The sequence below is a fragment of the Microcaecilia unicolor genome, chromosome 7 (genome assembly GCF_901765095.1).
Source record: "Microcaecilia unicolor chromosome 7, aMicUni1.1, whole genome shotgun sequence".
NCBI lineage: Eukaryota > Metazoa > Chordata > Amphibia > Gymnophiona > Siphonopidae > Microcaecilia > Microcaecilia unicolor.
Window position 1 is genome coordinate 141,264,885 of NC_044037.1, and position 26,355 is coordinate 141,291,239.

A 26,355-nucleotide genomic window follows, 5' to 3' on the forward strand; every position below is an offset into this window, starting at 1 on the left:
GCTCATGGAGCTTTGTATAAGGAAAAGGGACTCATAAATGCCGCAGGCCAACCTGTTAAGTATGGACCCGAAATACTTCAGCTGCTAGAGGCTGTTTGGGCCCCTAAGAAGGTAGCTGTCATTCACTGCAGGGGACACCAAAGGATAGATACTCCAGTGGCCCGAGGGAACCGCCATGCTGATCGGGTGGCCAAGGAAGCTGCTCGAGGACCCTTAGCAAGTACTGTGACTCCCCTGTTCCAAATTCGACTGCAAGAATGGACACCTATGTATACCCAAATGGAAGAGAAATGGGCTCAAGAAGAAGGTGCAGTAAGGAGACCTGATGGCTGGTTACATCTCCCTGATACCAGAGTTCTGGTGCCACGCCACCTAGCTTGGCCTGTAGTGTCTCAAGCTCATGACCTATCACACTTAGGGAAAACAGCACTAGCCCGCCTACTCAGTCGAGTAGTGGTGCTGGAAGGATTGGATAGTCTGGTTGCCACTGCCTCTGCCCGATGTACTCTCTGTGCCCAGAATAATGCTCGTCAGGGACCCCGTATTCCACCAGGAGTTCAGTCTAGAGGACTAACACCCTTTGAGTCCCTAGTTATAGACTTCACAGAAATGCCCAGGAGCGGTAGGCTCCGATACCTCTTGGTCATGGTCTGTACCTTTTCTGGGTGGGTGGAAGCATATCCTACAGTCACTGAGAAAGCCACAGAAGTAGCTCGAGCCCTTCTTAGGGATGTCATCCCCAGGTATGGACTGCCCCTTGCTATAGGTTCAGATAATGGTCCCGCCTTTGTTGAAGCTACACTTCAGGCCCTGTCCCGCGCATTGCGCATTACCTGGAAATTGCATTGTGCCTATCGTCCCCAGAGTTCAGGGCAGGTTGAGCGGGCAAACAGAACCTTGAAAAATAGCCTAGCAAAGATTTGTCAGGAAACCCAACTGAAATGGCCACAGGCACTGCCACTAGCCCTCTTCCGCCTCCGATGCACCCCAACTAAAGGAACAGCCCTCTCTCCCTTTGAAATTGTGTATGGGAAGCCCCCAGCCATTTTGCAGGGAATTAAGGGAGACATAGGGATTTTAGGGTCTGCCCAGGTGCAGGAGCAGGTAGCCCTCTTGGGCAAGATAATTTCTGAGCTTCAGTCTTATGTGAGAGAAATAAACCCTGTCCCCTTCCAGGCTCAGGTACATTCCTTCCTGCCAGGGGATAGAGTTTGGGTGAAAGACTGGAAGCTCCAGCCTTTGGGGCCCCGGTGGAAAGGACCTTTTACTGTTTTGCTTTCTACCCCTACAGCTGTGAAGGTCGCAGGGATAACTCCATGGGTCCATTGGTCTCGAATTAAGTCTGCTGACCAGACTGAGCCCAGCACGGATCAGACGGAGCCTAAACAGTGGAGAGCAGAAAGAGATCCAGCGGAGCCATTGAAGTTGCGCTTGACCCGAACCAAAGAATCTACTAGCTGAAAAGAAGGGTCAACTGCATACTGCAGGAGCTGCTGAACTTCGGCTTCACACTGAGACTCTTTCTTGCCAGATTCTGGCTTTCTTGGAATTTGAGAGCTTGATCCTTGTCAGTTGAGGGTCTATCCCAACTGGTATAAGAACTCAAAGACTGAGAACATTATATTAGAGTAATCTGTAATTAGCACAGACTGTTGAAATATTATTGCTTAATTAGTTTGCTGTATTTGTTTTAGATTAGGAAGAAAGAAAATGTTAGTAGTTTGGATGCTTTTGTTGTTTTCTACTCCTTGCCTCCTTTTTCCTAATACCCCAACTCGCTCCAACCTTTGGTTACACTCTGTCCAGGAACTAATTAGCCAGGCAAAGATTACTTCCCCTTGTATTGTGTGTTCCCGATTTTCTCCTTATACTACAGATGTCCCAGCTGTACCTGTCCCTGTGCAGCTCCCAGCTCTTATACCTCCCTACTTTTCGAGTTCAGGCCCTTGGAGCCAGGATTATACTTGGTGGTCCTTTTATAATGCCACTTCCCCCTCTGAATCTTCTCTAAGGCCAGTCTTTACGTCTCCCTATCCAGCTTCTGGAGTGTTTTGTTTAACAAGAAGCATCTCAACTGTTCTTCCCATTCCCTGTAACTATACTAATGTTCTCCCAGAGAAAGGGGAATCTGTGTGGGTAGTTTCTCCAGGTACTCCTATGTGCCCTACTACCATACCTGCAGATTATGACCAGGGTGATTATCTGGCTCCTAACCTTACTACTGAGAAGACTATAGTGTCCCGGCCTATTTTCTACTTTCATAAGTCCCCGGGGTATGAAAGGGTTGCATCATATGAGCAGTCTGTCACAATTGGGGATTGGCACCTATGGTGTACAAAGTCTCCATTTCTTCTTAGTTCCCCCTGGGATAGGGGCTCGCATTATGGGCATCCTAGTGTCCATCCTGTGCCAACATTTATTGGGAACTCTCCTCGCCCTCTCCTTGATCATTACTGGCTCTGTGATAATGTCCTCCACATGATTCTTCCCCCCACATATGATTTTTGTGTATTGGTAACCTTGAATTATTTTCCTAAAGTTATTCCTCTCCTCAAGCCACCATCCCCGCACCGCTCTAAGCGAGAGGCCTTGTCCTTACCTTCCTCCGTTGCCACAGAGGATGAGGCGATTGAATTAGCCCTCCAGTATATCAATTCTACTTATCCTCTGACTAAAAAGAGACTTGTAGCCCTTTCTGCCACGGCCTGGATTCCAATTGGGGGCCCGGTAGCGGGTATTACTGAACTAGGTATGGCTACCCGGAGACTTCAGTCCCTACTCCATGTTTTAGTTCATGAGCTGAACGTGGTAGTCAATGCATTGCAGGATCAAATTAATGAATTAAGTATAGTTTCTCGGTATAACCGTATGGGCCTTGACTATCTCTTTGCAGCCCAGGGTGGCCTCTGCACAGTGCTAAATTCTTCAGAGTGCTGTACTATTGTCATAAATAGGACGCATGTAGTTAGGCATGCTATGGATAAAGTCCTACAGTTGGCCAGCCTTAATGTGGAGGATTACCGAGGAGGATTAGACCTTACCTCCTGGTGGTGGTCATTGACCTCATGGATACGTCCTCTGTTCATTTCCCTAATAGTCTTAGTTTTAGCAGGGTTGTTGTTTTGTTTCCTGGCCTCATGTGCTTCGGCAGTATGCCGTCGGACCTTAACAAGTAGGGTAATGGTGATTCACAAGCCTATTCTTAGTTAGGATCAGGGGCGTATCTGCGTGGGGCCTCAGGGGCCTGGGCCCCCGCAGATTTTGCCCTGGCCCCCCCTACCGCCATCAACCCTCCCCCGCTGCCGTTCTTACTTTTGCTGGCGGGGGACCCCAACCCCCGCCAGCCGAGGTCTGCTTCCACCTGCCGCTGCCTTCACAACTTCTTCTTCAGCCGGCGGGGGACCCCAAACCCCCGCCAGCCGCCCCGCGCTGTTTATAATTCATCTTCGGCCTCCGTGGCCGTGCTGCTGGGATAGGCGGCGCTGTTGAAATCCACTTCGGAGTCTGACGTCGTTGTACGTTGTACGTGCTGCGACGTCAGACTCCGAAGTGGATTTCAACAGCGCCGCCTATCCCAGCAGCACGGCCACGGAGGCCGAAGATGAATTTTAAACAGCGCGGGGCGGCTGGCGGGGGTTTGGGGTCCCCCGCCGGCTGAAGAAGAAGTTTTGAAGGCAGCGGCAGGTGGAAGCAGACCTCGGCTGGCGGGGGTTGGGGTCCCCCGCCAGCAAAAGTAAGAACGGCAGCGGGGGAGGGTTGGCGGCGGGAGGGGGGTGGAGAGACTAAGTTATTGGTGGCGGTGGGGGCTCGGCGGCGGCGGCGGGGGGGGCGGGGGGGGGGCGCTAAAATGTGCCCCCTCCCTCTGGCTCTGGCCACCCCTACCGCCGGAGTCCAGATACGCCCCTGGTTAGGATCACTATAATCTCCAGAGTTTGAGTTGTGAGACTTATCTCTGCATAAGCTGATTTTAGTCTCAAAGGGGGGAATGAGGCAGTAGACAAAGAAGTCATATTAATTGGTGTTTAAAAGTTTGATTCAGTTCTGCAAGTGATGGAGCAATGTCATCTGGTTTAGATTACGTTTGCCAAGCTAAAGGTTAGGAAAGGTCAGTGAGAAATGAAACTCTGTCCTTTGTGAGTGATGGATTGCTAATGCTAGCACACACATCTGTATACTATTAAATCTTGAGGGGATACTATTATGAATGAACAAAGCATGAGCCAGACATGCTGTAGTTTAAAGCTGAAATACTATTTAGAAGTGCTTAATATGTAGATATTCCTGATGTTTAGATTTGTTTTATAGGGAATTTGATTATGCTTACTTTAGAATATGTTTTTCTGTGTAATTAATAAGTTTTGTTTCTGTGTGGAATGTCTGTTCAACTCAGTGTTGCTTTCTAAGCAAAACTGTAGTTGAAGAGATCAGCATATGGTTTGACTTAGCCATAGTCCTGGCTGGTTTAATGTATGGAGCTGGTGGGTGAAAAAGGTCAGGAAAAGTCTTGATTAATTATAGGTAAATATAGGAATGGTTTTGAAAGTAATAACAAACTATAGCCGTATGCCATTAAGTAAGACTGGCCTTGACCCCTTAATGAATGCCAGAGTTCAGTTAGTAGTTAGTATGAACCAGACTAGGAATATGAGAATAATAAATGTCAGATTGGCCCCTTCGCCCCTCAGTGAACCTAAGTTAATCATAATAAAATGTAAGAGACTGGTGCCAAATTGTCTGGTTTGAGAGGCCCCAGGTCATAGGTCAGTTTGAGAAATATCAAACCTATGTAACTGATATTTTTAAAGTAATGATTGGCTGAGGCAAGGTAACCAATCTATTCTTTACCATCTGGAAAGTAAGGGGGGCTAGGAGGGGGCTTAGGACTGTATTTAAGTGGGAGCAGAAGCAGCTTACGTCAGAAAGAGAGCAGAAGGAACAGACAGAGGAGAAGAGAGCTGAAGGAAGACAGACAGAAGAAGAGAAGCAGCTGAGACAGAAGCCATAATATCCAGAGAGCTGAGAGAGAGAGAAGAGAGCTAGAACTGATGTTTGCTGGCAAATAAAGAAGATTTCTATCTCATTCTGGTGTGTGCTGCTTGACTCCTGAAGTACCACAGGTTCTGCTAACAATAGGGGTAATTCATGCATCCATTCCTGCAACACCAGCAAACAACAAAAAAACATCCCCTGCATAAGGCAACTGCTAACCTTTCGCTGACCTCATTAAACTCGGGGAAAACACAGCTCTGCTTCACACACTGCTTTTCTTTTCAAAGGAAACCTACAGGAGCCCTAAAAGGCAAAAAAAAAAACGATTGCAAAAATAACCTCCCTTCCGCCCACGTAAACAAACACTGCTGCCTCAGCACAACACCAAAGAAGCTTAAAAAAAAAAGAGAAACATCTATCCAGCACTCTGCAAACACTGACCCCCCCCTACAAAAACCCTTACATTTCACCAAAACAAAGATCTACCTACACAAACCCCACAGACAAAGAAACAGCTTGCAAGCACAGCACATCCCCCAACCCCCTCCCTAAAAACAAAAGTTTAAAAAAAAAAAGCCACCAACAACCTGCACACACACACAAACTAACTCTGTCACACATGCTCTGTCACACATGCACAGACAATGCACCACAAACACATACATTAACAGAAACACCCCTCCCCCCAAAAAACCACAGAATGTAAACAAAAATACATGCATACTCAATTGCTATCTGAATCACTCTATATCATCTCTGCAGCCATAAACACCCTCAAAGCCACACTCTGCTCCATGACACTTTGCAAGCCTGGGGAGGGGGGAGGGGGAAATCCCTGAAACTGACATAAAGACCAGGGAACTGGGAGGGAGGGAGGGGGCACCCTGCCACATACTCTCATTCTCACACATGCTGGCAACCACTCTCTGTCTCTCTGTGTGACACACAGACAAACGCACATTCACTCTCTCTCACACAGACCATCTCAACACACACTCTCCTAAGGTTGTTTGAAACTATGTGACTGGTAACGATTTTTACCTAAACCCGACAAACATGTTTTTATAGTAACGCTCTTTTTTGAAAACACTTATATCCCTTAATATCAAACAGGAAAAAAAAAAAAAAAAAAAAACCCCAAACCACATGCTAGCGCCCGTTTCATTTGTTACGGAAACGGGCCTTTTTTACTAGTATATATATATGTAGAGAGGTAAAGTCAAAGTCCTATGTTGTCATCCGTGCGTCTGGCTTACGTAAGGTAGGCAATATGCGTCAATACGTTGCACAGCAAATTTTATATATATATTATATATATATATATAAAGATGTGGAGCGGTTGAATAAATTAATTGAATTAAAGTGCTGTCGATATTGAATAAAATGAGGTAGAACTTAAAAAACAAACCCTACAAATTCAATATATGGTGAAAAATACAAATATAATAAATACAAAATAATAAGTGGGAGATAAAAAATATTGAATTTAACGAAAATAAAAATAAAAATAAAAAATAAAATATTCAAATAAAAACAATTTTTGAATGATGGGTTCCAATTTAAAATCCTAAAATATCCCATGTATGTATAATAGAAAATCCTAATGAATCTCATATATGTATGATAATATCAATCAGGACAATGAATATGTGCTAAAAATGATAAAACCTATGAATCAGTGTACACAGGACATGGTAAAGTATAAGTGATATCCAGGAAGAACAACGATTAATTTATGATTTAAATACTATTAGTCCCAATGGCCTGAACAATGAGATAGACTTTCGCCCATTCTTGTAGTCTGAACATTTCTTCATATTCAGCTGCTGTCATGTCTGTTTAATGTAAATATTGATAAGGATTGTTACATTACTATTATTTTCTTATTTTTATTTCATATATTCTTTAGTTTATAGTATATATATTGTTCGTGACATTATTTGATATTTATACATGTTATGATTGATATGATATCACTTATACTTTACCATGTCCTGTGTACACTGATTCATAGGTTTTATCATTTTTAGCACATATTCATTGTCCTGATTGATATTATCATACATATATGAGATTCATTAGGATTTTCTATTATACATACATGGGATATTTTAGGATTTTAAATTGGAACCCATCATTCAAAATTTTTTTTTATTTGAATATTTTATTTTTTATTTTTATTTTTATTTTCGTTAAATTCAATATTTTTTATCTCCCACTTATTATTTTGTATTTATTATATTTGTATTTGTATTTGTATTTTTCACCATATATTGAATTTGTAGGGTTTGTTTTTTAAGTTCTACCTCATTTTATTCAATATCGACAGCACTTTAATTCAATTAATTTATTCAACCGCTCCACATCTTTATATATATATATAATATATATATAAAATTTGCTGTGCAACGTATTGACGCATATTGCCTACCTTACGTAAGCCAGACGCACGGATGACAACATAGGACTTTGACTTTACCTCTCTACATATATATACAGTATATATATGTCAAGGCACGTGATGACGCATTCCCGCCTACTTTACGTATGCCAGACGCACGGACGGCTACAGAGCGTTTTGACTTCATATATCAGCTGACATCAGCGTCATTCAAAATCTGCGCGTTTCTTTCGCGCTTTTTTTGCTATTTAAACTATCGTGCAGTGCAATCTCACTTTTACTAAGATCGCCGAGACCACTGCGACAGACGGTCCACTTATGCTACGGTCTTTTTTAAGGTACGTGCCTCGCGGTCTTTTATCTAACATATGCGGCTCGCGCCTTTGACCCCGCCGCGTTTTATCATTCTTGAATCATTTGAGCACTGTTTTCCTATTTTTAATATGTAGCGCGTAGTTTTTTTCTAACTTATTTGTAGTTGACCTCGTGTTATTGAGCGAGTCTTGCGTTTCAATTCCAGACCAGTGCTGAAAAAGTTCAAATGGGTAGATCACATGACTCTTTATCTGGCGTTTCAAACCTGCACTAGTGCTGAAAAAAGGCTAAATAGGTAGATCACATAAACATATTTATTGTTTTGTGAATGTTAATCACATTGTGCTTTTAATAATTTTTTCTTTTGTATTTTTTCTTCTTCTCTGTATTTTTTTCTTCTCTGTCTTCCACTAAAAATTTTTTCTGTCTTCTACAGACCATTTTCAAGATTTTACTTGTAGATCTTTGGAATCTTATATCTGCACTTTGAGATTCCTTTGATGTGTTATATTTATTTTCAATTTGACAAATAAGGTTAGTTTTTTTCATTCATTTTTTCTGTTCAATCTTTACCCCTATGCATAAAAATTTTTACCCCCATGTATGTATATTTTGATTTGGTTTTTCCCCCCCCTTTTTTCCATTCAATTTTTTTTCATTCATTTTTTTTCATTCATTTTTTTCCATTTAATCTTTACCCCCATGCATTAAAATTTTTTACCCCCATGTATGTATATTTTGATTTGGTTTTTCCCTTTTTAAGTTCGTTCAACATATCATTTGGCACATACATATATACACATGTATAGCTTTTCATTGATTTCATATTAATAGAATTGTATTTTCTTGTATTTATATGTTCCTATGAATATATACATATATATTTATTTTTTTATAATCTATATATGTTCCTTTTTCAGTATAATTCTCGTTGCATATTGTTAATATTCATTTCTGTATGTTTAATTTATTCATTTATTGTTCATTTATGTCCATAGACTCCTGATGTAGGCCATTCGGCCGAAACACAACATTGTGTCGAGTCAGTTTTAATGTGTTATTGTTATATTATTATTTTGTTTGAAGATTATTAAAACTTTGGTTTTTTAGGAAAGATTATTTGGTTCCATTCTTTGGATAGCCTGGCTTATTTTCCCACCTTTTTGTTTTTTGTATGATTTCTTTCACATCTTTTGTGGGTGCGGGGGTCAGTGGCCACTGGGGGAGTAGGAGGGGTCATGCCTTAATCCCTCCAGTAGTCATCTGGTCATTTAGGGCATCTTTTTGTGACTTAGTCGTTATTGAAACAGGTCCAGACCAAAATGTTCAACTTATAGCCCTGGATGTTTTTGCTTTGTTCCATTTTGGCAGAAAAACGTCCAAGTTGTGGGAATGCCCAAATCCCATCCCCAATACACCCCATTGTGATTTGGATGAACTGTACAGAAAAACATCTTTAAAATATGTTTTGAAAGTGTTGATTTGGACGTTTTGCAAGAAAAACATTCATCTGCTGCTTTGTTTTTCTGTTTCAAAAATGAGCCTCATAAAGTCTTTGTTTCCTATATTGCAGTTGGACAGAAAGAGGACAATTTTATAAAAGTGTTTGTGCATAAAAGGCCTCTTATAAATTACCCCCTTCCCCACCAGCACATTTCAGCAGGTGTTGTGCTGTATTTTATAAAGACACATAAGTGCAGTGGACCTGTTTAAAAAAAATTGCCCTGAAAATGTCACTATCTTGGAAAGTTTTTGCAACCTCATCAAGGGATTGTGAATTATTTATCTTATTTGCAGGTACTGGTGGCTGAAGATTTCTGCTTTGGCAGAGAGAGAGGACTGGGAGGAAATGGAAAAGTTTTCCAGAAGTAAAAAGTCACCTATTGGCTACCTGGTAGGAAAGCACTTTATTAATTCTCCAATGCAACCTAGTCTTTATTGTAACGTCTTGCTGTATTCCTGTATTCCCTTTGTTGGGGTAACCTGTTTCTGTCCACTTTCTCATTAGATTGGGGACAGACAGACATGTATAACATGTTTTCCTTTTGAACAGTGCTTTTTTTGTAGAAAAAAAAGATGCCGGTACTCATTGTGGGCGGAGTCACCACATATGACTCCACCCCTATTATAGCCACACCCACATTTGCCACACCCCTTATACCAGCCATCATTGAAAATATACTAGTATAGGAGAAAAAAATAACGTGATTTTTTTTCATTATAAATAATTTCTGTAAGCTGTTACAGCTCCAGTATACCCAGTGCAAAATAAGACAGCAGATGTAAATTCTCAAATTGGACATATTCCAGACACTAAAATGAAAATAAAATGATTTTTCCTACCTTTGTTGTCTGGTGACTTTGTTTTTCTGATCATGCTGGCTCAGTATCTGATTCTGTTGCTATCTGTCCTCTTAACTCAGTTTCCAGGGCTTCCTTGCCATTTATTTCTTTACTTTCCTCCTTTCTTCTTCATTTCTTGCCCTAAATCCGTAAGTAAAAGCTGTGTCCTCCGCAGACATGACTGTCCAGTGGATTCAGCTTCTGCCTATTTTCTACACCCATGTGCAGTTTTTCTCCTCTCTTCCTTTTCCCTCATCTCATCTCCTTCCTCACTCTTTCCTCGCCTCCATCCATATCCAGCATTTCTTCTCTCTCCCTTCCCTCTCCTCCATCCACCCATGTCTAGCAGCCCTCCTCTCCCCTGCCCTCCATCCACCCATGTCCAGTGACCCCCCATCCCCCCTGCCATCCACCCATGTCCAGCGACCCTCCTGTCCCCCCTGCCCTCCCCTGCCATCCACCCATGTCCAGCAGCCCCCCCTGTCATCCACCCATGTCCAGTGACCCTCCTGTCCCCCCTGCCATCCACCCATGTCCAGCAACTGCCCCCCCGTCCCCCCTGCCATCCACCCATGTTCAGCGACCACCCCTTCCATCCACCCGTCCAGCAACCGCCCCCCATCCCCCCTGCCATCCACCCATGTCCAGCGACCCTCCTGTCCCCCTGCCCTCCCCTGCCATCCACCCATGTCCAGCGACCCCCCCGCCATCCACCCATGTCCAGCGACCCTCCTGTCCCCCCTGCCATCCACCCATGTCCAGCAGCCCCCCCTGCCATCCACCCATGTCCAGCAACCCTCCTGTCTCCCCTGCCATCCACCCATGTCCAGCAACTGCCCCCTGTCCCCCCTGCCATCCACCCATGTTCAGCGACCCTCCTGTCCCCCCTGCCCTCCCCTGCCATCCACCCATGTCCAGCAACCCCCCGTCCCCCCGGCCCTCCACCCACATCCAGCGACTATCCTCGTTTCCCTGCTCCCCCTCCCTCCAGCCACCCATACCCATCTGAGCCCCTCTCCCTGACACAGTCCCCACCTGCCTACCAGCTCCATGCCGATGACCCTCTTCTCCTGCCACCCGGCACCGTGATGACCCAGCCTTTAAAAAAAATCAACGAAGCGGCGGAGCAGTGCCTCGCGTCTGTCCCGCATCCGCAATCCGCTTTTATTTCAGGTCTAACTAAGGACGTCCATTGAAAAGCACTTATGTGGTCTCCTTCCTAGCATTGTCTTGCTGCCTACTTGCATGTTTACATCACTGTGGTTCATTCTCTATCTTTAGCCATCTCCTCCTTTTTGCTCTTACCTGATTGCTTAATCCTGGAAAGCGACACAAAAGGCACATGGGCGTCCCCGTGAAAGAAGGTCGCCCAAATCCAGTAATCAAAACCGGACCGTAAGGGCATCCTCAGCGCGAGGATGCCCATCTATGGTCGTCCCCACAGGGGGTGTGTAATGGGCGGCGATGCGTGATGGGCACCCCCAGCGTATAACGGCTTGAGAAATAGTTTGCCTTGTGTCGGAACATGGACGTCCTTAGTTAGACCTGAAATAAAAGCGACCAGAATAAGGGGGAAGTCGTCTTTAGACCCATTAGCGATTTTGTGCAGTTGGAGAGTGGCGAGAGCATTGTTGGGAGAGAAAGCTGAGAGTTGTTCAGTACCATTAGCGATTTTGTGCAGTTGGAGAGTGGCGAGAGCTTTGTTGGGAGAGAAAGCTGAGAGTTGTTCAGTACCTGTTAGCTTTGTCTGTGTGCCATAGTCAGAACGTTTTCACCCTCACCTGCCTCATTTGTGTTTTAACTTTTCAGCTTTCCCTTCTAGCCTCCAAACCCAGACACCACTACTCCTTCCTCTATCTCCCCCATCCCCTGTCCCTATCCCTCTCCATTCACTGTCCCCAAATTCATAATTCTTTCCCTTACCTGTTTGTAGTGTCTGTCTGTCCTTGGCCTGTGTACTGCTGCAGCATGTTTGTGAAGACTGTCGTTTGCTGCTTGGAGAGTAAGTGGCTAGAGGGTGTGGCAGGAGAGTTTGTAGTGGGTGTTTGTCCGTGATGGGAGAGTGAGTGGCAGCTTCTGTTTGTTGCTGCTGTGTTTCACCAAGTTGGTAGAGAGAGGTGAGCACTGGTGGCACTGCATTGCACCTGTAGTGTGGGGAAATGGAGGCACTAAATGCACAGGTGGCTTACATGTTGGAGGAAGAGGGAAGGCATCGCAGGAGGTACTCACGCCCCAGAGTTTTCAGCCCCTTAGCAGTTTCCTAGCCCTCACTGACTTGCAGTGTCTCACTAGGTACCGGTTTGATAGGGCTGCCATTCAGTACCTTTGTGAGCAGCTCAAACCCCTCCTGCAGCCCAGGACCCGTAGGAACAACCCCATCCGTGTGCACCTAAAGATCACTGCTTCTCTCTCTTTTCTGACCACTGGGAGTTTCCAGGCTGTCCTGTCTGTGAACAAGGGTCTCACCCAGGCTTCCCTTTCTAACTGCCTTACCCAGTTCCTTGATTGCCTTCCTTACCCACACCTCTGAGTACATCACCTTCCCCACCACCCCCCAGGCCCTGCAGAACAACATGGCTGACTTCTACGCCGTAGCTCGCTTCTCCTCGGTCATAGGTGCCATTGACTGCACACATATCGCACTCAGAACCCCCCCCCCCCCCCCCCCGGCACGAGAGGCCACTTTTAGGAACAGGAAAGCGTTTCACTCACTCAGTATGCAAGTTGTGTGTGACGTCCAGGTTCCACGTGTGTGCCCGATACCCAGGTTACACCTATGATGCCTATATATTCCAGCACTCAGGAATCTTCTGCAGCTTTGAGCGAGGGGAGATCACTGGCAGATGGCTCCTAGGTAAGTGCAGCATGAATCTGCCCAAACTATACCTCCTCCAACAGGCAGCCCTCAGCACTGTCTCCCTCCAACTCACTCCACAACCCACTATCTTCCCCCCCCCCCCCCCCTCTACTCCACAAGGTACCTGCTCCAAACAATACACACTCATCTGTCTCATCCTGCTTCTCCCCAAAGGTGACAAATGCTACCCACAGCGGAGTTGGCTCATGACCCCCATAGTGAACCCACAAACAGGGTCAGAGGAGAACCACAACAGTAGACATCGGACCACCTGTGGCATCATCGAGCGCACCTTTGGACAACTTAAGAACAGGTTACGATGTCTGGACCGTTCTGGGAGGGAGCTCCTGTACGGCCGCCAAAAGGTGGCAAAGGTATTCCTGGCCTGCTGCATGCTACATAATTTGGCAATGCGCAGAGGACAGGTCCTCCCAGAAGAGCCACAGCCACCAGCGCAGCAGGCCCCAGAGGAACAGGATGAGGAGCCTCCTCCACAGCAGAGCAGAGTGCACACCAGCTGGGGGTCAGAGCCAGGCAAAGACTGATCGAGGCAAGTTTTGTGTGAGAGTAAGTTGACATTTATTTCTATCACTGTGAATTTACACACCAACACCACCCCACCTCCCACCACCATTACCTGCTCTGTGCATATTCCCCTCCCTTCAACCCTCACCCCCCCCCCCCCCCCAGCATGTCCCATAACTTTCCACTCCCCCTCCCCTGGCCCCGTCCCCTCCTACCCCTCCCACCGTGTTCCTTTGCAGCTGGTGCTGCAGGGGAACTCTTTTGAGAGTCCTCTGATGAGCTCCCATTCTCCTCCTGTGTGTCCACAAGGCAGCCTGCTCCCTCGGCTGCCCTGTGGAAGTCCGGCCAACTTGCGCTCTGTGGCTTGCCCTGCAACCTGGGCATGGGGCCCAGAAGGGGAGCTGGTGTGGTGGCTGCTGGACCAGTGGCTGGGGAGGCTGAGGATCTCAAGCTCCTCTTCTTAGCAGTTGGTTGCTGTGCAGTGGTGGAAGTCGACGCCAGTTGTTGCTGTATTAGGTGCTCTCAGATCACGGCGTAGGCCCTCGATGCTGTGCTCCAGCCATTGGAGCTGCTGTATCACTTCACATTGGGCCTCTACCACATCCCATTGGGCCTGAAGCACTTCCCGTTGCAGCTCCAATTTCTGGCGCCGGTAGTCTTCCATCTGCACATTCTGACCCAGCAATTGTGTGGCGAGGCTCAGTAGCTGCCTCCTCTGGCTGGATCACCTCTGCTGAGGAAGTGCTCCCCCTTCTGCATCTTCAGCTTCTTCTTCAGTGCCACCATCAGCAAAGGCTACGGGTGGTGGAGGGAGAGCCGGCGCTGCTGCTGGGTCCTGTGATTCCACCCCATCATCCTGTGTGGTGTCTTGTACAGGCCCACTGGTTTGCTGCTCTGTGTGCTGGGGCTGGTGGCCACTAGGGCCAGCTTCTTCCTCGACTGGCTGTCGTCACCTGCATAGCAAAAGGGGAGGAAGTGTGTTGGTCAAAATAACCCGCTTTTGTTTTTCAGCATTCATATCCATAGCCCCACAGGCAAGGACCCAGCAAAGAGATGATGAGGAATGGGATTGGCAGGCAAGCCACAGATGTCACTATACATGGTACAGAGCTGGAGACAAGGAGTGCAGTGTACAACAGAGACTGATGTGCAAAAGAGCCACACAGGCAGGTGGGTAGACATAGAACTTTGGAAGGAGTGCAGAGGACACAGTGGCTACAGCACAGAGGTGTGAGAAGGAGATATGCAGAGTTAGGTGATGGGGAAGGCCCCCAAAGCTGTGAAACAGTGGTAAACTACACACACATTGCTGGAAACTATCCCCCCTCCACTCTCCCCCTCCCCCTGCTACTCCCTGTGTCATAGTCTGTAATGAATAGTGATTTGCATTGCATGTGGTGTTCTCCCCCCTTTCCCTACTGAGGAGCACAACACTGTCCCCCACTTGTGTAAAACAGAGTGTAGTACAGCACAACAGATACCCCAGCTTCCTATTGGTGAACCTACCTGAGCCCTCAGGCTGTGCTGATATATCAAGAGACCCAATGCCATGGATCCCCTCCTGGGGCAACAGCCCATGAATGATGCGCTCGATGGGGGTCAAGTTAGCGGTGCCATCTGCTGGGGGGTTGGCACCAGCCTTCCTCCTGACATCTCCGCCACATCCGTTTGCAGTCTTCCACATCCCTGCCACAGTGGAAGATCGGTTGAGCCGGTCCCTTACTGCCTCCCTTTCTCTCTGCGTCATTGTAGCAGCCAGCCTCTGGCCCGTGGGAGCAAAGAGATGCATGTGTCTCCTCTGCATTTCCTGAACCAGCAGTTCAATTTCAGGGTCGCTGAAATTACCCTTGCCGGTTGGTGGTTGCTTTGGTGCCATTATACCACAAGTTCAAGGTAAGCTCATACCTCTCAGCCATCTCTTCCCTTTCATGTATATGAATGCTGAAAAACAAAGTTGGGTTATTTTGACCAACACACTTCCTCCCCTTTTGCTATGCAGGTGACGACAGCCAGTCGAGGAAGAAGCTGGCCCTAGTGGCCACCAGCCCCAGCACACAGAGCAGCAAACCAGTGGGCCTGCACAAGACACCACATAGGATGATGGGGTGGAACCACAGGACCCAGCAGCAGTGCCGGCTCTCCCTCCACCACCCGCAGCAGAGGCTCTCCCTCCACCACCCACAGCCTTTGCTGATGGTGGCACTGAAGAAGAAGCTGAAGATGCAGAAGGGGGGGGGGCACCTCCTCAGCAGAGGTCATCCAGCCAGAGGAGGTGCTAAACAAACACTTCTTGCATCTTTCAGGACAGCTGGTCAAGAGGATTGCAAGAGACAGCAGTGGACTGTAATACACTGGACTCAGAGAGCCATGATTGTTTCTACCCAATTCATTGTACAGATTTCTTGTTCTCTATTGGGCACACTCAGTTGTGGCTGCCTGTGGGGTGCGGGAGGGGAAGAGGCCCTGAGAATGGATGTGTGCATCCCTCATGGTCAAGGGCTCCCCATTCTCTCTATGTTCTCTGCATTCAAATCTTACCTCTATTTTCAACAGGTTTGCCGGTGGTTGCTGTGCATTGGTGGACGGAGACGCCACTTGTTGCTGAATCAGAGCTGCACTGTGTGCTTTCAGGTCACTCACAAAACTCTTCACGCCAGCTCTCCAGCTTCTTTCCTCTCTTATTATCCCTTATACCCCTTCCCATTCTCTTCGTTCTATTGATTTACACCGTTTGGTTCGCTCATCCCCAAAGCAAGCTCACTATGAGGCTACTCGCCACACTGCATTTTTCTTTCTTGCTCCCAAACCTTGGAATGATCTCCCTCTGGCCTTATGATCTGAATCCAGTGCTATAGCGAGGGCTAATGGCACCCGGGGTGGAGACGCCACTTGTTGCTGAATCAGAGCTGCACTGTGTGCTTTCAGGTCACTCTGTAGGCCCTCGATACTGTGGTCCAGCTGTTGGAGCTGCTGTACCGCTCCCCAGTAGGTTCCATCCTTCTTTATGTGGTGAACCCCAGTCCCCTTTTATGAAGTGCCCACCCATTCTGAAGGTTGTTGGGGGTGGGGAGGGGGGAAGCTGTCACGTTTTCCAAGCAGGAAACTGGGTTTGTGAGCCCTTGGGCCACTGCCGAGGAGCGGCAGCGGCAGGCAAAACCACCCCACACCAGAGACAGGGCAGAACTCTGACAAACAGTTAGGCTTCACCTGCACAAGGCCACCTTTCACCAGGAGTTGACCCCATGGCTGCAGGCGGCCGGCAGGACTTATAGGACAGGGCAGGAACAGGATACCAACTAGGCTGAACAGGGACTGAGGGGCAGCAAGGAAAGGATAAGCTAAAGGACAGGACTGAAAGCTGCAAGCGGCCACTAAAACAGGGAACAAAAACTGACAGAGAGAAGACAGGACTGGAAGCTGCAGAACAGCCACTAGGACACAAACAGACAAAGACTAAACACAAAACTAAAACCCAGAGACAAAACTAGCAAACAAACAATAACCTAATCTAACTACCCACCAACTAACTAAAAACAAACAAGAATCACAAGCAAGAACCCAAACTAAACAGAAGTGCAGGAAGCACCAACAAACCAGGGCCTAAGGCGATGCAAAGGCCAAGCAGAGAGATTTCAGAATGGCTAAGAAGCCCAGCAGCAGCTGAGGCGCAGTTGCAGCAATCACCAGGCAACTACGACAACATTTCTAAATTCTATCCTGCAAACTATTTTCAAGGTGGCCACAGGTGTGTGCCTACCACAGCCTTGAGCCCCTAAGTAATGGTGAAGGTGAGGGGTTCTGATTACAGTTCCTATTCTAAATTACCTGCAGGTGGCTATAGCCCGGTGCCCATATAATTCCCCTAGCCTGTGCCTTTCTGTACGTGATGTATTTTCTCCGAGGACAAGCAGGCTGCTTGTTCTCACGACTGGGTTGACGTCCAAGGCAGCCCCCACCAACCGGAACAAAAACTTCGCGGGTGGTCCCGCATGCAGGGCACAACCCCCGCACATGCGCGGCCGTCTTCGCGCCCGTGCGCGACCGTTCCCGCTCAGTTTTTTTCGATTCCGCGCTGAGGAGAGACGTGTTACCGTCTCTCTCTTGGTCAGCCCCGGAAACCGGATCGCGGCCTAGCCGCGAATTTTCTCTTTTGTGCGCGTTCGCGCTTCTTTTCTTTTCTTTATTTCCAAAAAAAAAAAGTTTTCTTTGTCCCCTCGTCGTCTTAGCGCGGGGGCGCTTCGTTGTGGCCTTGTGGCCGCTCGGTCGTTTCTTTTTCGGGTGTGCTTTTCACCGCCACCATCGACGACTTTGACTTCGCCGACGCGATTTTTCCGTCGATGTCTTCGAAGGTCCCGAGTGGATTCAAAAAGTGTGGTCGGTGCGGCCGGCACATCTCGCAAACCGATACTCACGCTTGGTGCCTCCAGTGCCTTGGCCCGGAGCATAATACCAAGACGTACACCTTGTGTCTCGGATTGCGAAAGCGGACACAGGTGGCGAGGCAAGTTCGTCGGGACCAACTTTTTGGAACTTGCGCCGGCCCTTCGACGTGAACGTCGACGGCATCGGTGTCGACGGCCGGGTCTTCAGTACCGGTACCGATGTCGACGAAATCGACACCGACGATGGCATCGACCCCAGGAGCACAGGTACCGTTGGCCCACCGGACCGACGGCGGGGGTGAGTGGCCGCACGGGCAGTCGGCCCCGGCCACTCCCTCTACCCAGGGCCATCGGGACCGAACACTGTCAGACCCGATCCCTCGAGGCCGGGGGGTTCTACCTCCTCTTCATCTCTGCCACCGAGCGTCGATGATGGGCACCGAAAGAAAGCAAAGAAACATCGGTATCGGTTGCCCACGACTCATAGGACTGCTAGTTCCGGCGCCTCCAGAGATGCATCGACACCGAGGAAACGGCAGTGCCGAGAGGAGCGTTCCCCCTCGGTCGAAGAGGTGTCACTGCGTCAGTCCATGGGTGCTTCGGTACCGTCTCCTGGACCCGAGCAGCTTCCAGCACCGGCACCCACTCCGGCCCCCCTGCCTTTCCCGACAGCGGGCCTTGACGAGTGCCTCCGAGCCATCCTTCCAGGGATTCTGGAAGGGCTGATGCGCCAGGCCTTGCCGGCGCCGTTGATGGAGGCGCCGGCGTGCTCCAGCCCGATGCCGAGGCCTCCGACACCGACGCCGCTAGCGGTACCGGTGTCGACCGCCACGCAGGTGGAATCCCCGTCGACGTCGATGGAGGGAGCTTCATCCCCGCCGGCGCGGGAGTCCACCGCTCGATGCCACCATCGAGGACGTAGTTTCTCGCAGTCGAGACGGGCCCGGTTCAGGTCTGAGCTGCAAGAGCTCATGTCCGATACCGAGGAAGAGGCCTCGTGGGGGGAAGAGGAGGACCCCAGATATTTCTCCTCAGAGGAGTCTGAGGGTCTTCCCTCCGACCCCACTCCTTCACCGGAGAGGAAGCTCTCGCCCCCTGAGAGCCTCTCTTTTGCCTCCTTTGTCAGGGATATGTCTATATGCATTCCCTTCCCCGTGGTCTCTGTGGATGAGCCGAGGGCTGAGATGCTCGAGGTCTTCGACTATCCATCACCACCTAGAGAGTCTTCCACGGTACCGTTGCACAATTTCCTCAAGGAGACACTGCTTCGGAACTGGCAGAAGCCATTATCTAACCCCACCATTCCCAAGAAAGCGGAGTCCCAATACAGAATCCACTCGGACCCAGAGTTAATGCGGCCCCAATTGCCTCATGACTCGGCGGTCGTGGACTCTGCTCTCAAGAGGGCACAGAGTTCGAGGGATACCGCTTCGGCGCCCCCGGGGCGGGAGTCTCGCACTCTGGACTCGTTTGGGAGGAAGGCCTACCAATCTTTCATGCTCGTGACCCGCATCCAGTCGTACCAGCTGTACACGAGCATCCACATGCGGAACAATGTGAAGCAACTGGCGGACCTGGTCGATAAGCTTCCTCCGGAGCAGTCCAGGCCTTTTCAGGAGGTGGTCAGGCAGCTGAAGGCGTGTAGAAAGTTTCTGTCCAGGGGTATATATGACACCTGTGATGTGACATCTCGAGCTGCGGCCCAAGGTATAGTGATGCGCAGACTCTCATGGCTGAACCTGGACAACCGCACCCAGCAACGACTGGCGGATGTCCCTTGCCGGGGGGAAAACATTTTCGGCGAGAAGGTCGAGCAGTTGGTGGACCAACTACACCAGCGGGAAACCGCCCTCGACAAGCTCTCCCACCGGGCGCCTTCAGCATCCACCTCTACAGGTGGACATTTTTCCCGGGCCCGGCAGGCTGCTCCCTACGCCTACAGCAAGCGTAGGTACACCCAACCGGCCCGAAGGCCTCCTCAGGCACAGGGACAGTCCCAGCGCGCTCTTTCCCATCAACAGCGTGCACCTAAGCAGCCCCCTGCGCCTCCACAGCAAAAGCCGGGGACGGGCTTTTGACTGGATCCATGGGAACATAGCCGCTATCAAAGTGTCCGTACCGGACGGCCTGCCGGTCGGGGGGAGGTTGAAAGCTTTTCACCAAAGGTGGCCTCTGGTAACCTCCGACCAGTGGGTTCTCCAAATAGTGCGGTGCGGATACGCCCTGAATTTGGCCTCCACTCCACCAAATTGCCCACTGGGAGCTCAGTCCTTCAGCTCCCATCACAAGCAGGTACTTGCAGAGGAACTCTCCGCCCTTCTCAGCGCCAATGCGGTCGAGCCCGTGCCATCCGGGCAAGAAGGGCTGGGATTCTATTCCAGGTACTTCCTCGTGGAAAAGAAAACAGGGGGGATGCGCCCCATCCTAGACCTGAGAGGCCTGAACAAATACCTGGTCAAAGAGAAGTTCAGCACCCTTCTCCCCATGATTCAGAAAGACGATTGGCTATGCTCCCTGGATTTAAAGGACGCTTATACTCACATCCCGATACTGCCAGCTCACAGACAGTATCTCAGATTCCGCCTGGGGACACGGCATTTTCAGTATTGTGTGCTGCCCTTTGGGCTCGCCTCGGCCCCACGGGTGTTCACGAAGTGCCTCATGGTGGTCGCGGCATATCTACGCAAGCTGGGAGTGCACGTGTTCCCATATCTCGACAATTGGCTGGTCAAGAACACCTCGGAGGCAGGGGCTCTCCGGTCCATGCAGTGCACTATTCACCTCCTGGACCTGCTGGGGTTTGTGATAAATTACCCAAAGTCCCATCTCCAGCCAGTCCAATCTCTGGAATTCATAGGAGCTCTACTGAATTCACAGACGGCTCAGGCCTTTCTTCCCGAAGCGAGGGCCCACAACCTCCTGTCCCTCGCTTCCCAGACCAGAGCGTCTCAGCAGGTCACAGCTCGGCAGATGTTGAGACTCCTAGGTCATATGGCCTCTACTGTTCATGTGACTCCCATGTCTCGTCTTCACATGAGATCTGCTCAATGGACCCTAGCTTCCCAGTGGTTTCAAGCCACTAGGAATCTAGAAGATGTCATCCGCCTGTCCCTCAGTTGTCGCAATTCGCTGCACTGGTGGACACTTCGGACCAATTTGACCCTGGGACGTCCATTCCAAATTCCGCAGCCCACGAAAGTGCTGACGATGGATGCATCTCTCCTGGGGTGGGGAGCTCATGTCGATGGGCTTCACACCCAGGGACTGTGGTCCCTCCAGGAACAGGATCTTCAGATCAACCTCCTGGAGCTCCGAGCGGTCTGGAACGCACTGAAGGCCTTCAGAGATCGGCTGTCCTATCAAATTATCCAAATTCGGACAGACAATCAGGTTGCAATGTATTACATCAACAAGCAGGGGGGCACCGAATCTCGCCCCCTGTGTCAGGAAGCCGTCGGGATGTGGCGTTGGGCCTGCCAGTTCGGCATGCTTCTTCAAGCCACATACCTGGCAGGTGTAAACAACAGTCTGGCCGACAGACTGAGCAGAGTCATGCAACCGCACGAGTAGTCGCTCCATTCCAGAGTGGTACGCAAGATCTTCCGAGAGTGGGGCACTTCCTTGGTGGACCTTTTCGCCTCTCAGACCAACCACAAGCTGCCTCTGTTTAGTTCCAGACTACAGGCACACGGCAGACTGGCGTCGGATGCCTTTCTCCTCCATTGGGGGACCGGCCTCCTGTATGCTTATCCTCCCATACCTTTGGTGGGGAAGACCTTACTGAAGCTCAAGCAAGACCCACAGCACCATGATCCTGATAGCGCCTTTTTGGCCCCATCAGATCTGGTTCCCTCTGCTTCTGGAGTTGTCCTCCGAAGAACCGTGGAGATTGGAGTGTTTTCCGACTCTCATTTCGCAGAACGACGGAGCGCTTCTGCACCCCAACCTTCAGTCTCTGGCTCTCACGGCCTGGATGTTGAGGGCGTAGACTTTGCTTCGTTGGGTCTGTCTGAGGGAGTCTCCCACGTCTTGCTTGCCTCTAGAAAGGATTCCACTAAAAAGAGTTACTTTTTCAAGTGGAGGAGGTTTGTCGTTTGGTGTGAGAGCAAGGCCCTAGAACCTCGTTCTTGTCCTGCACAGAACCTGCTTGAATACCTTCTGCACTTATCAGAGTCTGGCCTCAAGACCAACTCAGTAAGGAATCACCTTAGTGCGATTAGTGCTTACCATCATCGTGTAGAGGGTAAAGCCATCTCTGGAGAGCCTTTAGTCGTTCGATTCGTGAGAGGCTTGCTTTTGTCAAAGCCCCCTGTCAAGCCTCCTGCAGTGTCATGGGATCTCAACGTCGTCCTCACCCAGCTGATGAAACCTCCTTTTGAGCCACTGAATTCATGCCATCTGAAATACTTGACCTGGAAGGTCATTTTCTTGGTGGCAGTTACTTCAGCTCGTAGAGTCAGTGAGCTGCAAGCCCTGGTAGCTCATGCTCCTTATACCAAATGTCATCATAACAGAGTAGTACTCCGTACTCACCCTAAGTTCCTGCCAAAGGTGGTGTCGGAGTTCCATCTTAACCAGTCAATTGTCTTGCCAACATTCTTTCCCAGACCGCATACCCGCCCTGCTGAATGTCAGTTGCACACATTGGACTGCAAGCGAGTGTTTGCCTTCTATTTGGAGCGGACACAGCCCCACAGACAGTCTGCCCAATTGTTTGTTTCTTTCGACCCCAATAGGAAAGGGGTCGCTGTCGGGAAACGCACCATCTCCAATTGGCTAGCAGATTGCATTTCCTTCACTTATGCCCAGGCTGGGCTGGCTGTTGAGGGTCACGTCACAGCTCATAGTGTTAGAGCCATGGCAGCGTCGGTGGCCCACTTGAAGTCAGCCACTATTGAAGAGATTTGCAAAGCTGGGATGTGGTCATCTGTCCACACATTCACATCTCATTACTGCCTCCAGCAGGATACCCGACGCGACAGTCGGTTAGGGCAGTCGGTGCTGCAGAATCTGTTTGGGGTTTGAATCCAACTCCACCCTCCAGGACCCGAATTTATTCTGGTCAGGCTGCACTCTCAGTTAGTTGTTCTTCGTAGGTTAATTTCTGTTATACCCTCGCCGTTGCGAGGTTAAATTGACCTGGGTTCTTGTTTTGAGTGAGCCTGAGAGCTAGGGATTCCCCAGTCGTGAGAACAAGCAGCCTGCTTCTCCTCGGAGAAAGCGAATGATACATACCTGTAGCAGGTGTTCTCCGAGGACAGCAGGCTGATTGTTCTCACCTACCCTCCCTCCTCTCCTTTGGAGTTGCGTTTTTCCTCATTCTTTTGCTTGTCATTCAACTGAGCGGGAACGGTCGCGCACGGGCGGGAAGACGGCCGCGCATGCGCGGTGGGCGTGCCCTGCGTGCGGGACCGCCCGCAAAGTTTTTGTTCCGGTTGGTGGGGGCTGCCGTGGACGTCAACCCAGTCGTGAGAACAATCAGCCTGCTGTCCTTGGAGAACACGTGCTACAGGTATGTATCATTCGCTATATTGCGGTTGTGATGAAGTAAACATCCATCTAATGCTTTTACCCTTGTTTTCCCTTTTCTCCTCAGCACTATATACTATTGCTGATACCTTCAATGTGAAAAGATGACTCAGCTGTTTGTAGCTCCTTCCTGGCCCTCACCAATGTGGTTTGGTTGTGGATAAGGGTGTCTGGTGATCAGAGAGCAAACATCATCTATGCGCTACCTATGGTTATCTGCAAGTTTCTACTTCATACCTGTTATTTACACAACTCTGTGCTGTGGTGCTCTATGGTACGGAGGTGGGGGAGAGGCTGGATGGGCATTTTCTCCTCAACACTATATACCGTTGCTGATACCTTCAATGTGAAAAGATGACCCAGCTGTTTGTAGCTCCTTCCTGGCCCTCACCAGTGAGGTTTGGTAAGGGTGTCTGGTGATCAGAGAGCAAACATCGTCTATGCGCTACCTAGTTTCTCCCAAGTTTCTACTGGGCAGATCACTAGTGCTAGACAACATACCTATTATTTATACAACTCTGTACTGTGGGGCTGTATGGTAAGGGGGGAGATGCTGGATGGGCATTTGTGTTCCTCAACAGAAATGCCCACCCAGCCTCCTCCCCCCCCCCCCCCCCCCATTACCATACAGCCATGCAGTTTGGAAGGAACAGGTGGCCTTCTGTATGGCCACACTTATCACACATATGTACCAAAGTTTCTCTGTCACAGTTCACCTGTCATGCAACCCAGATTGCTGCCTCCTCTCAAATCAACCCTAGCATTTGATAATATGTAGTGCACAAAGTAGAGACACACACCCTGTTATATCAAAAACACGAAACTTATATTTAACAAAACCAAAAACAGAACTATGTACAATATATATTTTTTGGGAAACAGTGTCTCAAGGAAGGCATTGTCCTCCTCCCTGCATGGCCCTCTGCAGCAGGCTAACGAGCAGCACCAGGAGCAGCCTCTGCGCCCTGAAGTGCTGCTCGTTAGTCTGCCACATTGCCACTATCTCCAGCTTCATTGCTGACACCTCCTGCAGCAACTGTTTTTGGCTATTCACCAGTTGCTGCAGGAGGCGCAGTGATGGGGCTGGGGATGGGGTGGAGAAGGCGGGCGGTGTTGGGCCCTCATCCCCCTCAAGGGGGGAGGATGTCATGCCAGGGTTCTGCCGCTTGGCTTGTTGCTGCCACTGCCTCCTCCTCCTCCTCCTCTTCCACCACTGGTGGTGCCTCAGCTTCCTCCTCCTCCTCCTGCTGGTGCCCTGTGTATGAGATCAGCACATTCAACATGGCTTGCTTAGTGCAGGAGCTGGCTGGCTGGCATAAGGCAGGAATGGGGAAAGGTGGGGTCAGTGGTGAGACCTGGGCTAGACACATGGGGTGTGAGATGCATGAGATGATATGACAGGGACCCCTGGAAGCTGGTCTGAAAAAGGAATACACTATAAGATGTGTTGGCAGGGAACACTCATTCCTCAGCAGCATGTTAGCATTTTGAGTTGTGACTATGGTAGGATGACCATTTTTTTTTTGGGGGGGGGGGGAGGAGGATGGGGGTGGAAGCACTATTTCTTTACATTACTTTCAAATCATGCTATGACATCCACTAAGAGCAGGACATCAGGCAAGAATACCATGAAACCATATCCACCCCAGAAAGGGGGTACAGAAGTGAGGCATGTCATCTCATTCATCTCATGGGAGGTTACTTGGAAGTTACAGCCACACTCATGGGAGGGTAGCTGCAACCTCAGGCCTTGATCTGGGACAGAGGTGTTATGACTTACTAGTTGCCTATTAACCACATGGAAACTGATATTATACAGGACATTTGCATTATTAAATACATTTACAAATGAGTACAGGTACCCTGTTTATAATACTTGCGTCGAGCCCTGAGGCACCGTCTCAGTGCCCTGATCATGTCAGGGCTCTCCCTTTTCATTCTGCGGAACCTCCGCCGGAGGGACTCGAGGTCCCTCCAAATGCCAAATCTTCTGCAAAATATAAGTTTGTACACCAGGAGTCAGGGGATGGCCCTTCTTGCCTTCAGCACACAAATTCATTTGGAAATCAAATAGGAGAGACTCACAACACTGATTGGGGGGGGGGGGGGGGGGACATTACATTGGTCATTGAGGTGGACGTGAGGACAGAGAGTACCGGTTGTGTGCAGTATTGTAGGGATATGGGAATGTTTTTCCTTTCTAGTATATAGATTCTATTAATGAATGTGCCATGTGCACATATCACTGATTACCCTTGAATGCAGACTACAGTTTGTGCTTACACTACTGAGGGAGCTTTTATATGTGTAGCTACAGGAGGGGGGCCCTGATAGCCCAGGAGTGGGGGGGAGCAAACACTTACCTCTCCAACCTGTCCATTATCTCACACCAGACTTGGTTGGAGACAGTCTTGGGGGGCAGGTGGTGGTGGTGGCGAAAAAGAATGCGCCTGTGCTTCAAGCACAGGTGCACTAGGCACAAAGTTTCCTGCTCACTAAAGTTTGGCTCCCGTCAGAGAGCCATGTTTCTCAGTGAATAACCGTTGGAAAACGTGCATCGCCTTATATGGACGCCCATGCAGGTGACGACAGCCAGTCGAGGAAGAAGCTGGCCCTAGTGGCCAACAGCCCCAGCACACAGAGCAGCAAACCAGTGGGCCTGCACAAGACACCACATAGGACGATAGGGTGGAACCACAGGACCCAGCAGCAGCGCCGGCTCTCCCTCCACCACCCACAGCCTTTGCTGATGGTGGCACTGAAGAAGAAGCTGAAGATGCAGAAGGGGGGGCACCTCCTCAGCAGAGGTCATCCAGCCAGAGGAGGTGCTAAACAAACACTTCTTGCATCTTTCAGGACAGCTGGTCAAGAGGATTGCAAGAGACAGCAGTGGACTGTAATACACTGGACTCAGAGAGCCATGATTGTTTCTACCCAATTCATTGTACAGATGTCTTGTTCTCTATTGGGCACACTCAGTTGTGGCTGCCTGTGGGGTGCGGGAGGGGAAGAGG

General features: G+C 49.4%; 1 protein-coding gene across 1 annotated transcript in view; it reads left to right on the top strand.

Moving 5' to 3' along the window:
• Window positions 1-26,355, top strand: part of VPS16 (VPS16 core subunit of CORVET and HOPS complexes) — a 926,204-nt gene that overhangs the window by 755,779 nt on the left and 144,070 nt on the right. The window contains 1 exon segment of the mRNA XM_030208841.1: window positions 9,503-9,599. Within this exon segment, the coding sequence (XP_030064701.1) occupies window positions 9,503-9,599 (97 nt within the window).